Source organism: Anopheles darlingi, chromosome 2 (genome assembly GCF_943734745.1).
Source record: "Anopheles darlingi chromosome 2, idAnoDarlMG_H_01, whole genome shotgun sequence".
NCBI lineage: Eukaryota > Metazoa > Arthropoda > Insecta > Diptera > Culicidae > Anopheles > Anopheles darlingi.
This window is the reverse complement of record NC_064874.1, coordinates 2,277,501-2,292,500: the sequence shown is the minus strand read 5'-3', so window position 1 is coordinate 2,292,500 and position 15,000 is coordinate 2,277,501. Positions and strand designations below refer to the sequence as shown.

The 15,000-nt window shown below is 44.9% G+C and overlaps 3 protein-coding genes across 9 annotated transcripts in view; 1 reads left to right on the top strand and 2 right to left on the bottom strand.

The window, feature by feature from the left end:
• LOC125959756 (A disintegrin and metalloproteinase with thrombospondin motifs 7) overlaps positions 1-2,493 on the top strand; it is a 17,575-nt gene extending 15,082 nt beyond the window's left edge. For both annotated transcript variants that reach the window (XM_049692681.1, XM_049692680.1), the window contains exons 10-13: positions 186-895; positions 957-1,338; positions 1,405-1,522; positions 1,597-2,493. In XM_049692681.1, the coding sequence (XP_049548638.1) occupies positions 186-895; positions 957-1,338; positions 1,405-1,522; positions 1,597-2,181 (1,795 nt within the window). In that variant the 3' untranslated portion in view covers positions 2,182-2,493. The remainder of the gene's footprint in view (positions 1-185; positions 896-956; positions 1,339-1,404; positions 1,523-1,596) is intronic.
• Positions 2,296-12,719, bottom strand: LOC125959758 (myogenesis-regulating glycosidase). 6 transcript variants are annotated; one of them, XM_049692684.1, is made up of 8 exons: positions 12,654-12,719; positions 11,216-11,667; positions 10,995-11,145; positions 10,254-10,396; positions 8,541-8,709; positions 4,740-4,835; positions 2,801-4,664; positions 2,296-2,730 (listed from the first exon to the last, which is right to left on the bottom strand). In XM_049692684.1, the coding sequence occupies exons 2-8, from the start codon at positions 11,542-11,544 to the stop codon at positions 2,594-2,596; spliced, it is 2,889 nt and encodes a 962-aa protein (XP_049548641.1). In that variant the 5' UTR covers positions 11,545-11,667; positions 12,654-12,719; the 3' UTR covers positions 2,296-2,593. The 6 variants fall into 6 exon arrangements, with proteins under 6 accessions (XP_049548641.1, XP_049548640.1, XP_049548639.1 ...); XM_049692683.1 differs by lacking the exon at positions 12,654-12,719 and adding an exon at positions 12,329-12,470; XM_049692682.1 differs by lacking the exon at positions 12,654-12,719 and adding an exon at positions 12,102-12,200.
• A 384-nt stretch (positions 12,720-13,103) lies between these two features.
• The window catches only part of LOC125959767 (sorting nexin-27), a 6,129-nt gene continuing 4,232 nt past the window's right edge, over positions 13,104-15,000 (bottom strand). The window contains exon 5 of the mRNA XM_049692701.1: positions 13,104-15,000. This exon is cut by the window's right edge and continues 145 nt beyond it. The gene's annotated coding sequence lies outside the window, so the exon portion shown is untranslated.

Below are 15,000 nucleotides of genomic sequence, written 5' to 3'. Positions count from 1 at the left end.
GATCCCTTCACACCGCAGCGAGTTTCTTAGAGACAGAAATATCCTTTAGCGCGACCGTAGAATGAAAGCTATTCCATTACCCTGTTTCCCTTGATAGCTTAAGATATTTCTACACGTTTAAAGGATCGCTATTGATAGTCTTTCCAAACTAATGCATGTCTCTTCATCAATGGTTTTGTTTCTAGTTTCGGAATGTACCACGATACGGCGAAAACCGGTTGTGATCATCGCATCGGTCCGATACTACACATCATGACACCGAGCTTTGAAGCGGACACTATGCAAGTATCCTGGTCTAACTGCAGCCGTCGGGACATTACACACTTCCTCGATCAGGGCCTTGGAAAATGTCTAGAGGATGAACCTAGTCAAGAGGAGTACGAATATCCGGAGCTTCCCCCGGGAGCGATGTACAACGCAGACCTGCAGTGCCGGCTGCAGTTCAATTCTACCGACGAGGAAATGACCGTATGCTCGAAGCTGGGCGAAATTTGCACACAACTGTGGTGCCTTGTGGATGAGGTTTGTACTACGATGCTGAGACCGGCCGCTCCCGGTACGAACTGTGGTCGCCGGATGTGGTGCCAGAATCAAAAGTGCGTCGATGTCGAAGAACTGCCAGCACCGGTTGATGGTGGCTGGGGTGATTGGAGTCCCTGGAGTGAATGCTCACGGACATGTGGGTTCGGTATTGCAAAGCAAACCCGTGAATGTGATCATCCTTCTCCTGCCCATGGTGGAACGTTCTGCATCGGTGAACGAGCACGGTACAAAACGTGCCACTTGCAGCCGTGCCCCATCGGTAGTCCAAGCTTCCGAGCACAACAATGCTCTTCGCATGATAACGACACGATCAAGGGCGAACAGTACACCTGGTTACCGTACTTCGATAAAAGTAAGCTGCCAGAACAATAGCATAAGTCTTATCCATTAATCGAATCATTTTTTCTCCTTAGATGAACCATGTGAGCTTTATTGTAGCAACGCGGAGGACACCATGATTGTGCCGTTCGGGGATACTGCCGCTGATGGAACGCTCTGCAATCTCGGTACGAACGATATGTGCATCGGAGGCATCTGTCGGAGGGTTGGTTGTGATTGGGTCGTAGATTCCAACACGACCGAAGATCGCTGCGGTATTTGTGGGGGTGCTGGAGACACGTGTTACGTGAAGAAAGGAGAAATCGCCAAAAAGCTAAACACCACCGACGGCGTGCAGGATGTACTGATGGTACCCTTAGGAGCGAGAAATGTTCGGATCGAGGAACTAGCGCCCTCGAAAAACTTTATCGGCGTCAGTAAAGCTACCGGCAGTGAATGCTACTTGAACTGCAACCAGTAAGCCACACCATTTCACTTTTTTTTGTATAAAACCTTTCAATGTATCGCTTCCGCTTGCTTCAGGTTTATTCAACTTCCTGGCGAGTACGAAGTGGCTAGCAGCTTGTGCCTTTACGAGCGCGAGAATGAACAAGAACGTCTGAAAATACCGGGACCCATCATGGAGGATATTAACATCTTCGTAAGTGTATCGCCACGTGCTTTTATCAGCAAAATCAGTTCTTTAATCATCCCGTCTATTTTACTATCCCACAGGTCGTTATCAAAAAGAAACACAACCACGTTGGCATACGATTCGAGTATACACTTCCTTCGAACAACGCGCACAATCAATCTATCTACTACTGGAAGCTAACGGAATGGTCAGTTTGCTCGGCGACCTGTGGTGGTGGGCAGCAGTACCGTGAATCGATTTGCTTCCACCGAGGCAAAGGTCCAGTGAACGAAGAACTATGCGTTCGGCATGCGTACGGCAAGCGGCACGAACGGATTGTGCGCGATTGTAACGATGATCCGTGTCCGTTCAACTGGTGGGTAGGACCATGGCAACTGTGTCCAATGACCTGTACTAAGACCGGTGAGCCCGGTCCTGCACGCCGAAGATCGATTCTCTGCGTCGATAGTAACTCCAATGCAAGGCCCGATATGTACTGCGACAATAAACCGCGCCCACCAGACCATGAACCATGTGGAGACGGATTGCCAGTCTGTCAGGACATCAAGAGTGTCCATGTGACCGAATCGGCGGGTACCGTCGGGCCCGAGCAAAGCACCACTTTGCTTCCAGAACTTCCCTCACCCTCAACACTGGCTGACTATGAAGTCAGCAACATCATCTGAAGCTACGATCCGGTGGCGCATCACGGCGCCCGAAGTAAGGCATATGTTATATTAACATTCATTGTACTGCTTCATATTGTTACATTTGCGTGTCGGAGCCCGGTGCTTCGGGATTAAATTATCAGTACAAAACAAAAACCGCTCACGAGCAACAGCGAGCCAACGAGAATGATGAGCTTTCCCTGAGCAGTTTGTATGGCGGTATAAGTGGCGGTTTATTATCATGAAGTGTGTACGTGTGTTTCAGTGTGTGTGTGTATGTATTTTGGATGTATTAAACACTATTTAATAAAATAAATACTTTTTCGTTTTCTTCTCTGGCCTAGAGGCCATGGCATTGCGGGGATCACGACTGGGAGTGCATCGCGCAAAAGAATCCTTAACCACTAGCCAACCAATTACTTCCTGCGGCCTAGAAGCGAGTGTTATCGGGCATTTTTATGAAAAAGGCCACCTTATTTTGAGGCACGTGATAATTGTGAATCCAACGGCTTCCCTTACGCAGTGACTCATCAATTCCATCCTTCCACACTCCCTGCGGTAGATACACTGCAGAAGAAAGAAAGGTAAAGCATTCGTTTAAACGTCTTCGATTCCAACGTGGCAGCAGCGCACTTACCTTCGCGTACCGTTTCCCCTTTCGTAAGCACCGGTGCGACAATCATGCCATCGCCGATGGAAAATTCATCGCTAATGGAAAAACAGTTTACATCCGTCGAATCCAACATCCACAGCGGTCTAATGATGGGTAATCCATCGTCCATGGCAACGCTAGCGTAGCGTTCCAGCATGGGCACTACCGTCGTCTGTCGTATGTTGGCCAGTTCCTTCGCGATAGCCGTGACCGATTCGTCGCGATACTCCGAAGGGAGATGAGTGAAGCGAAGCACCGGTAGGAAGGTGGCCAACTGGAGCCATCGTACGTACAGGTCCTTATCAGGCAGTGGTGGTAGCTCGAACTCGTAGAATGAATACATTTTCTTCAGTTGCTGTGTCGGAAGCACAAAGTCACCGCCTACTGGACCAGGCATGAGGAAGGGAAACCCGATGATGCCGTATGAAAGCATTGTCGGGATTATGGTTTGCAGACCGCTCCACGAGCTGTTCACAGGCGGCAGACTCAAGAAGGCCGGTGGACGCGGAACCATCACGGCACTCGATACACCAAAGATGCTGAGCGTGCCTTCGAAACGTTCCATAAAGTAGTTTTTGAATTCATCCGGATTGACGAGCGTATGGGCGCACTGGTAATACCGTGGGATGTTAAATGCGGTTCCAAAATCCAAAAAGTACGAATCGATTTCCACCGTTTCGGAAATTCTTTTCAACTTCTCCGCCAACCACGGTATCGATGCGTTGTTCGTGACGTCAAGCACTCCCGCACTTGTCGTGCTCTTGTATCGTGTAAGTGCCGGGATGCTGCGCTCGGATTCACGCTCGTAGATCAACAATTTACCGGCGACCGCTTCACGGAAATTACTACTTTCCGTACTGATGAACGGTTGAATCGTGAGGGAAACACGGAAACCACGTCGATGCAAAATGTTCACCGTCTCATCTAACGTGGCAAACCGTTCCGCATCTAGCCGGAAGTCGCCGATAGTCTTCTGCCAAAACTCATTCACGAGAATGTGCCCCAGGCGAAGGTATCCAAGGGCAATGATGCTCTCCGTGTAGTTGTAGATCGCCGTTTCCGTAAGATGTTCCTGCTTAGACGCCGGTATCTGCCAGACTGGTTCTCGAAGTAACGATTTGATCACGTCGTTATCCTTTTCCGTCAGCCCATCCCACAGACTTTTCTGCATCAAACCATTGTGCAGCGATTTCATGTCCGGTCCACTGCAGATCGTGTACTTCAGCTGTGGGTAGCGGGACTGCTTGTTGACGAAAGCAAACTGATCGTTTCTACCTTGCAGACATATCTTGTTGGCGGCTTCCGAGTTAACGCTTACGTACAGCGGTGTCCTCTCGTCCACCTGAATGGCGACTCCTTTCGAGTTTAAGAAATAACGCTTCACTGCATTACCCCATTGGTGCATGTTCGTATCACCGGTTACGAAGGGACTGCTCGTAAACGAAGCATTGCCTAAAATATAGTCATTACCCTTGGTAATGCCTCCACCGTACCAGAAACCACGGTCACCGCCCACATCGAAACAATCGGTCGGAAAAAGACCGTCCAACAAAGCTTCCCATTGAAACGAGTAACACTTGATATCGGGACTTGGCGATTTCACTTGGTTCATGTACAGCCGAGCCTTGGAGTTCCACTCGTAGCAAACGCTTCCATCGTCTTTTAGATCGTGTGGCAAACAGTTGTAGGGTTGCTCGATCGGTAGCGTCTTACCCAATGTTCCCGTTAAAAGATCCGCTCCTTTGCCATCCAGAAGCCGAAAGTTGCGCGTTTTCTTGTGGAACTTGATACTCTCAAAGTATGATCGCGACAGCAGCTTCTGGTTGTACATAACGTATGCATAGCCCACCTATTGCAATGTGTTCGAGTACGAATTGATTAGTAATACTATCCACAATGGTATTAAGATCTTCCGCATACTTACTAGAAAAACGATCACAAGAAACAGAAATCCCACAAAGGCACGCAACTTGTAGTCTTTAGTTTCACGCTTTTTCTTGCGTATTATGGCGGGCACATTCTGTTGTTGGTAAAGCAAAAAAAAGAAGAAAAAAGAAACGGTATGATAATCATCGTGACACGAACTGTTTGACACGAACCGACACTACCCAGGGTAAGGTAGCTGCTTCTTATCTTTTGCGACAAGATAAAGAACTTAGCCAGAACACACACTAAGGCTTATTTGGTCTTTACTAATTGGAGCTCCCCAACCACAGCGTCTTTCCCGCCTACCAAACGACGATAATCACAATCCATTCATGTGCTGAGACGATATGCAATTAAGCCAGCACCAATGATGATAATCCACGGATTCAACACGCTTTGTCAACATTGCTCCGATGCAAACGAATTTGCATACGTTATCATAAATGATGACGTCAAATAATTGATACTGTTAAACGATATTTTGCGACACTTTTCATACCTGCCTTAATCCTGACCAAAATCGGGATTGGGACATCGAGTGTTTGTTCCTATTCACATAACAGACAGAAACTTTTCTTCTACGATTTAATTGCAATGTACGCGATTCATTTTGCTGCGAATCCGTCGGACATTCAAATTTATCCAAGACGAATGTAGTTATTGCAGCATTAGCACTGAAATCTTCAATATTATTCAAACTTTCCAACGAAGCTTCGGCTTTTCCTATCAGTCCTGCAACCATTTTCACCGATTCTGCAACGGACGGCACTTTGCGTGTGGTTCTGTTCCTACTTCACGATTAACTGAAACTCCAAAAGCCTAAATCAACGGCATTTCGCGACCCCCTTTATTCACTCGCCAGGTATGCAGGCAAACAAATGATTTGAACAATCCATTTGGGCTGTTTGCTTATCCACCTGCTAAACGACAACGGACATCACGTTTTCACACATTTTGCGATGATCAATCAAATGCCGTTCCAAAACTATACATGCACACCTCTAAACAAAACCACCAGGTACGCCCGGTTGCCATGTGTTCCGGGTGTACTCACCCCATAACGCATTCAACGCATTCGCCAACGGTTGGATCTAGGATACCTCGTCGTTGCTCACTAGAAACGCTGCGGTGTTCCTTAGCAACTTTCAAGAACTCTTGGCAACCCAAGTAAACATCAGTTTCTCAGCGGCAGTTTAAACGGAAACTACTGTTATCATACTTGGAAAACAGCGTTCCAGCGTTAGAAACGCAAAAATCTGCGTGCGACACATATTCAAGATCCATAATAATATCCTCGAAATGCCGATTCAATCTAAACCTTCGAAAAATTTTGTAAAATCTCAGGCTAAATCATCATACGTTAACGATCTGCCGGTGAAACAGCATCGTCCTGGAATCTACAATCGCCATCAGTAAGTATTGCTTCTCGGTTTGCTGCGCACTAGCAGTTTTGAGTAAATTTCCCAATTTTTAGTCCCCAGGAGTGCGATCTTATGCTGCGATGGAGACCAATCCATTTGCAGCGCGAAGACCCGTACGAGGGGAAAAAGGTAGTGCGGATCATGAACAAGGACAACATTCGTAATCTCCTCATTCCTAGCTCCGACAATTCCGTGTATCCATCATTTTGGACCAAAGAAGATTTTGAGCGGATGCAGGACAAAGCCAAACTGAAAACGTTAGAAGACCGGCTGTCGGAATTCAAAGCTAATGAAATCGAAAAGAAGAAAATGCTTGAAGAATCGGAGAAGCGTAAAAAACGTCTGCAAGAGATCGACCGCGAAAGACAGCAAAAGGGGGGCAAGGTGGGCAATATACTCGACGATGGGAGTGGAGATCGCGATTCGGATACGAGTCCACGGAAAATCATTGATCGAGCCTTTCTGGCCAAGCAAGAGCAAGAGGAGGAAGTTAAACGTGCGAATCGCATCATTCTGGCCGCCAAGTGCCACATAATTCGCGATGCACAGATTGCGGAGAAGCAGGAAATCGAACGCGAGCTACGGGCGGAAGAACTCCGTTTGGAAAAGATGATGCTGGAGGAGAATGAAAAGGCTCTGAAGGAGGAGGAGAAAAAACGGGAGTTTAACAAGGTGCTTACCACGCAGCATTCGGAGGAAATCCGTAACCAGCTGCTCGATCGAGAGAAAATACGCCACAAGGAAGCGGAACGCATCGAAGAGGAGGCTCGCGTGTTAAAGCAGGCGCAGATGGCGATCGCCGAGGAAGAGAAACGGAAGGAAAAGGATCGCCATGATCGCGTAAATGAAGTTCGCGAGGGTCTCAAGAAAGCCTACGAGCTCTCCGCCTACTATAAGCAGGTCGATTTCGAAGAACAACGAATTGCGGAGCTCAAAATACAGGAATACATGCGCCAGCGCACGGAGCGACAGAAGAAGTTGGAATTTGAACGCAAAATTGCGGCAGAGGTACGCGAAAAGGAACATGATCGAATGCTGAAGATTCAACAGAAGCTGCTTGACACCAAATCGGAGCGAAACGATATGGACCTTCGGCGAGGACAAGAGCACATCGAGCGTGAGTTTCGTCGCCGCGAGAAAGAAGCGGCGATCAAGAAAAAGGAACTTGAACAGCAGCTAGCCGTGGCACGGGCAGCCCAGTTGGAGGCGGTGGTATGTGTCCTCGAACGGCCACATCGACGAGCAACATCGTTTCGCATAATGTTTATGTCCTTGCTTTTTAGAAAACCGAACGAGCCATGCAGCTAGCCCGCGATGAGCTGGAGCATAAGAAAACGATCGAAAAGCTGAAGGAGGAAGAGACCAAAGAGATGAACCAGAAGCGGAAGCAACTGAAGCTGCGCGAAAGATATCGAGAGGAGATTATCCAGCAAATGAATCTCAAGGATCAGGAGCGTCGCGAAAAGGAGAGAATCGCGCGCAATGAACAGGCAGCATTATTGGAATCCGAAAGGAAACGCGATAAGTATGGACAATCGAGATGCAATTTCGAAAAACCGGGCATGCCAATAATCGAGACAATACTTTGCTTTTTCAGAAATATCAAAACTATTATCGCCAACAAAATCAAAATGATGAAGGAAAGTCAGGTTCCGGAGCGATTCATCAAGGATGTAGAGCGTCAGCTTAACCTTGGCAAGTAGGCGGCATGAATCATAGACATTTGCATAACCGGTATACTTTGATAATACTTGTGCGTGTGTAAGCAACTCCAAATAAATGTGTTTTAAGCTATCAATCGCCCAAAAATGTTTTATTATTCAGGTCAAAAGGGAAAGTATACGATTGTCATTCACAAATGTATCCATATCTTGCAACAAACCAAAGTGCAATCAGAAAAAAGCCTTATGTGCGATAAAGGGTTCAATTTAACCGCATTGCCGCACCGCACGCACGCACCATCTATTCCGTCCCTCAATTGGCACCTTTTTTTCTTATCTCATCAAAACAATCTTCATGCTGGATATTGAAGCCGCGTCGCTCTTTGCCCACCGAAAGTTCATATCCCCAACCCCAACAGGCCGTTTACTCGCGACTCACCGCGATATCAGACCGCCGACGCTCGCGATAATTTTCTAATTTGCTTCACTTAAACTCAAGACGACTCATCCGAGCGAGATGATGCACCGACGTTCGCACGCAGTCGCGTTCTCTCATACCTCTGGGACAAGGAATCCCCGGCGTTCACAGTATTGGGAATTACCGATTCATTCAAAAACCGGTTAGTTCTTCAAATCCCACGATATTCCTCAAGGAGTGTCGCTTTTTAAGTTGTTGCAAAAAAAATCAATACAACTTGAAATGACCTACAAACTTACCTGCATTTTTTCCTTCAATAAGCTCGCCAGTGAGTTGATGCTGGTGATAGACGCCTGATTGCTCAGCACGCTATGTGTATCGAAGTCGTTGGACATCATTTCCTTATCATTCAACCGTAGTGCCGGCAACGGAGCAATGGAAGATCGTCGTTTGGTCCGGAATAGATTCCTGCACAGATTCGAAATAAGCACAGCCACGGAAAAGGGGAAATGTTGTATAAGAATGAAAAGTTCTAGTTTCACGCTTCACGCTTATCTACACGTTCCGTGGCAATTCTACAACCTTCCTTAACTGAAACAATCGCTTCCTTTACTACGTTTACGGGAACTGGCCTACACAGCGCAACGCTAAAAGCGTGCGTACGACCACGCGAACGTTATCACTACAAATGCGGGAGTGGAATTGCCTCGATCGAAGTAACCCGCCGGCCCAGCTGTTTATTTGTGTAGTCGTTGTCGTCGGAAACATGGACCACCTTGGAACGACTTCCGCGGCCGCGTCGGCGTGTACAGTGACGAACAAATTAACATGAAAGTAAATATCTACCGCCATTGTAACTCGATAAGACCTGGGGAGGTTAACGTTTAACCATTTCCTCACAAAGCCACATTCATTTTTCATTTAGAAAATTTAACAAATTTCACAAGGGTAAATTGAACTTCATAACCACACCCATGACTGTAAGTCATCAAACGATCAGAAGGCTGCAGGCCGTGGCCTGTGAGTAGATAATACTTTCCTAGTGTCTCTCGCGTGAAGCTTCCCGCGAGCGGATTCGCGGAGAGCAGATCGAAAATGAACAACGCAGTCAAGAAATCTCTCAGCAAAGATCAGCACGGAGAGATCCTCTCGAATGAAGGCGTTCTTAAGTTAAACAAAATTCTGCATCGACTGCACTATCTGCATGTGCAGTACACAACCGCTAACGTATTAAATGAACATCCAATGTGTCATACACCGCACAGTTAAACCATAGAACGCTAGAAGGTCGCAACCGCCGATCGAAGGCTATAGCGGCAGTATAGGTCATGATTCCACAAGCCATAAACACTTCATAACATGATAGTGTGGTAGAGTATTTGAACTTCGTAGAGAGTAACTGGTCAGTGTCACTATTAATTCTTGTAATCTTTTGTTAAGTAACTTTTCTAACATCTTACCCATCTTGGCCAAAGTGACTAAAGGTAGCGTATTTAGCTTCCAAGACAGGATAAAAGATTTCCGATTCAGATTCATTAACCGGTGGTGTAACCACTATATCACACATTTTAAAACACCCAAACAATTAACAGAGTTAAAACGTATTAATTTAATTTAAACTATACAAGAGAATCGTGCAAAAGCTGAGATTTCACCAAAGGAACACGTCGTTCCCTATCACCATCGATTAGAAGACTGCTGATTGTATTGATAGGCCTGGCTACCACTCGTATAAACTCTGATCACACGCGTTGCCGTTCGAGGTAATCCTTTTGATGTTGAGGGACAGAGTGAAAGAGATGGCACGCTGCTTACTAATCAAAAACGTTTGCCGTACGATTAAATATCAAGCAAGTGTTGTGGCCACTGCAGAATAGCATTCTATCGGCGACTCCTCACGTTTGCGATATTTGATAAACATGGCGTATTTATGACTGAGCTGCAGTATCACTGGATAAAGGTTGATGCAATCGTTCTTCAATTTCTTATCTACGACATATTTTGAAGTATACCTGGTCGGCATTTTGACTTCCTCATCGCTGCTGCTTTCGTCGTTGAAATGTAACATTGGTTTCAGTTTATTGGCCGACAGCGGTATGTCGGGTGTTGCTGTCGTTCCATCGGAGTAAGAAGTTGTGCTGCTCTCATCCTCGACCTACAATAAAATATTTCGCTGTATTAAATCAAATCAAGTAAAAAATAATTTCGCCCTATCAAACCGGCGATGTGATGCCGTTCAAGTTTGAGCTCGAAGTAACATAATTAGTAATGAAAATATCATCCCATCAGCCTTCCGAGGTGCCTTTGTTATTCGATTAGCGACCAAGATCTAAAGGGTAATGGGGCTATTTGATAGACGAATCGGTCGTGGATGCTCTCAATATTTGCCAACAAATTACCGAGCAGTACAATGGAACCACCGCGCTGACAATCGTGACGTAAAAGTAGTATGTATGGTTGAGCGATTCCAGAAAATGAGTTAGAACTATTGCTCGTGGGTATAAGCCGTAGTTCGTGCAACAGGGTTTAAGTAATCACAGCACTTATTGTGATAATCATGGCATTGAGCCATATTGGAGTACCATCACGCGATAAGTAGTCGTCTGTACAATCAATTGCATTCGTTTTTTGAATGGAAAACTACACATGAAAATGCCAATATTCTTAAAATGTTCATACTATGATAATTGATGGCTTATTCGTCTTGTTGTATGTTTGCAAAACAAAGAACAATTGAAGTAGTTGATACTCACCATTATCTCTTGTTGGGCAATTGATTCGATTTTCTGCAGATCGTTCACGTTCAGTGACGGCAGAGAAATGGAATTTCGACGTAGTCCCCTAGACCGTTCTTCCGTGGATATTAAATCCCTCGCCTCATCTCTGGCTTCGTCAGAGAGATCGCTAAGCAAAAAAGGCCGGACTCCTGCTATCACTTGATTGCACATTTGACTATTTTCACAATTTTCCTTACCTATCTTCAGCTGTATTGTTTTCGATGGACACTTTAAGCTTTCCCTGCATTCTTCGTTCAGCCAGTGATGGGCCACCGGTGCCTCCACGGCTTACAAATGCCCGCGCAAGATTTTCTTGGCTCTCCGTCATCATATCGTCCTCGCCGACGACTGACCGATTACTACCAGTCGCGCCAGTGCTCGATCGATCGACAGCCCTGAGCCACTCGTCGCCGTGATCTGAATCGACGAAAGGGATTTTCTCCTCCACGATGGCCCGGTACGGACCCTCCGCCCTTGCCGGCTCATGTTGCCGCCTGATAAACGATGACGAACCCTCTTGTTGCATTCCGCTCGTGTCCGCTCGCAGTGACCTCGCAGATTTGTTAGCACCGTCGTCTTTTTGAATCGCTCACAGGTGAATCCACTCTTCGCTGTGTCCAAGTTACTCACTCACAATATCTGTTATACACTAACATATTTCCAAAAAATCAAGATAAATTATTTAAAATAGCAAAAGATGGATGGTAGGTGTGGTACTGATGCAACAACAATAGTTCCCTATTACATTTCCAACTACTTTGACCCACTGTGCGTTCGAAGTTGAAATCCTACCCGAGACCACGAATAAGGTAACGCATCACAATCGTCACGTATCTTATTTATTTTTTTCCTCCTCATCGATGCCACGTTATGGACTCGGATTGAATGTCACCATCGGAACGTTGATAGAGAAACCACTCGATGTGAAGCTAACCGCAATGAGCACGCCACTTGGAATGTTCAAAGCATAGTTTACCGTGCGGCGTGGGTCTTCGACGCGGCCCTTGCGAGCTTAAACAAGCGTTTCACTAGTTCACAAAAGGCGTACACTCGATATTAGCTTTATTACACTCATAAGCATACCTGATAAGATACGAAAATGATCCACGGCGAGCTCGCTAATCCCTGATCGTTTAAATTTGTTTGAAATTCTTTGAAGTGATTCGTATCATTATCTTATCTTTGCGGCCGGAGGACTAGCTCTGATCGAAACGCACAAATCAGTCGCTCCCCTTCGAGTCCGAAGTCAGTTCCAACGCTGATTCCTTTTGTTCTAATTTGTAGCCAACATATCGGTTTGGACTCCTCACCTGTTTAGCACTGGTCTGTTAAAAATGGCCACCGTGAAAATTAGGCACATGGGAATAAGGCGACGTAGTGTAAGTGTATCTTTCTGTGAGTCTTTGAGATCGAGATGCACAAGCTAGCCCAAGCTACGAACTCCTCAGCTGGACTAAACGATACGCGTTCGACGCTTGGGGGGACAGTTCGAACCGAGTATTTCACAAACCACCTGGCGTGTGCTGATTCTCCATCTCGATTAGTCAGGCAGAAGACGGTGCTTGTCTATCAGCCATTAGTGCGACAGCGCATACAAGCATAGCGAACGAACCTTATACTAGCACAGCATGTTACCTTCAATCTCTGGAAATGGAAGCAACACTTCCTACTACTCCTCTAAGCAGTTTTAAATGTGCTACTTGCGCCACCAAATGACCACATATGTCAACAGCGGTAAAACACTCGACCGAGTGTGTGTGTGTGTGGGCCATCAACTGGACGATAATGTGAATTGATTGTTTATCATAACCAAACAATTGAACACCATTACCGTTGACGCCTATGATAACGGCCTGAGGCCCATTGGGTTGTCTGTTAATACGCGACTACCGATAATAGCCGAGCAGGTTGTAAAATGTTTCACTTTTTCATTCGGATTCCAACTGAAGGTACTTGAGGATGCTGGACAAAGTACAACATCGGATTGAGTAACACAAACGCCGGATTTCGGATATCATTACTTCTAAACTTCTCATCACCACGTCAGCAAATACGATCTTCTGTTAGCATCATTTTAAAACTTTATAGAGTATCACTTTTAAATACAATAAATTATTACATTTTGGGTGTAATTTTCATGGTCGCGCTATAATCTGTGCCGAGTGTTATTAATGTATTTATAATTAATTCATGTATTCATTTATCAGGTTTTTTGCCATCATTACTCTGCAAAGGATCTGATGTACTGTAACAGTTTCGCCTTCGATTTCATTTATCTAAGATTATCCGCAAGATTGTTTGTAATCGACATGGACATATATAAAACACAATTGAACTATCACGCTACCTGTTAGTGTTTGTTTCACAATCCTTGCTGTTTGTTCTCCCAAATCATTGGATTTTATGTCCCGTCGGTTTCTTATGCTTTGCGGAAGAAAGGGCGAATAAGCGGAGCGATTGTACCCTTTGTAACATAACGTGATTCAAGCGTGGATCAAGTGCCAATTTTCACGAGATCAGTCATCGATAAGACATGCTATGATTCACATACGTACTCAGAGGAATCTCGTGTCCTCATTTTGTGAGACAAGCTTGTCTGAATTACCTTTCGATTAGAGTGCATTGTACATTCATTCATGCTAGAAGCCGTGCTTACTTTACAGCCTTCTGAAACAAGATTGTTTGATTTCACTTCATCAACGATCGTCTTTCAAACTTGTGTTCACTGTTCTGTTCACCTATTCAAAAGTGTTCTTTATTCCCTCCTAGCGCACAATCAGAAGCATTATTCTTGGTGTTTCGGTGAATCCCCCGAGAAAGAAGATAAACAAAAGATGGCATCGATTTCCATTCGATTCGAGAAAGGGATGAAATTTAATGTTTCCAATTTCACGTGAATCAAGCTTGCGGTAATACTGCATTTTCCGATAATGGTTGATCCTGGTTTGATTTCTTTTTTGTTCACATTACACCTAAACATTTTGTCAGATCCCAAATCGTTAAGACTAGCTTCACATCAATGCTACAAGAGCATGAGATAGCATTTTCCAGTTAGACAATTTTTAATCCTTAGTTTTGCCAAACAGCCCAACAAATCGAGCCCGACGATCAGTGAAAGATATAACTATCCGAGACCTTTCTAGCCAGAATAAGAGCTTAACATCGTTTATGCCCGAGTACTTACAATTTGATTTTTTTATTATTATTTTTGCAATTGTTACTCCAACTTAAATAGCCCGTTGATATGCCTGTTTGTTATGCTATTCATCCGTATGTAGTCTGTATCACAGAAAAGATAAAATACGTTTCCAATAATAGTAACTTTACCTTTAAACAATTTTAATGTAATCGAAAACCAAGTAATTTTAAGCCGACTTTGAATTAAAGACTTGTGTAGCGCAAAGAAAATGAGGAATGCATTTTTTGTTTGCTGAGAAAGTATTCCTCCAATTTAGCAACTATTTCAAATGGTTCTATCTGCTTTCAACACACCTTTCGGGGTTCATCTTCCACACAAAAGCATTCCAAGGAGAGAAATAAGCATAAAAAGAGAGCTTCCGTTTCACTGTTTCGAGATACGTCTAACGGGCACTAACTCCTAGCTTTAACTAGTTGGTCATCTACGATCGGCGACAACGACTTCTACATATATATAGTATCTCTGTTTTTTCCATCCTGAATCGTACGCTTTTCGTGGAATGATTTTAGTTTTATTTTAAAGACATAGTAGATTCGTTCATGTTCAATTGCATTGCTTTTAGTTATCTTTACAATCTTCAATCCATTTCATTTACGAAACGTCTCGTTCGCTACAAGAGATTCCGTTGGCCACAAGTCTGCAAACGTCTGCGTGCCGTCGGTATGCGATAACAATTTTTTTGTTTTCATCAACAACGTCCCATACTTTAACAAGAGACGAGTTTACAGATGTGGCTCACCAAACGGTAACATGCAACGAGAACGTTCCTTTTCTTTGCACATC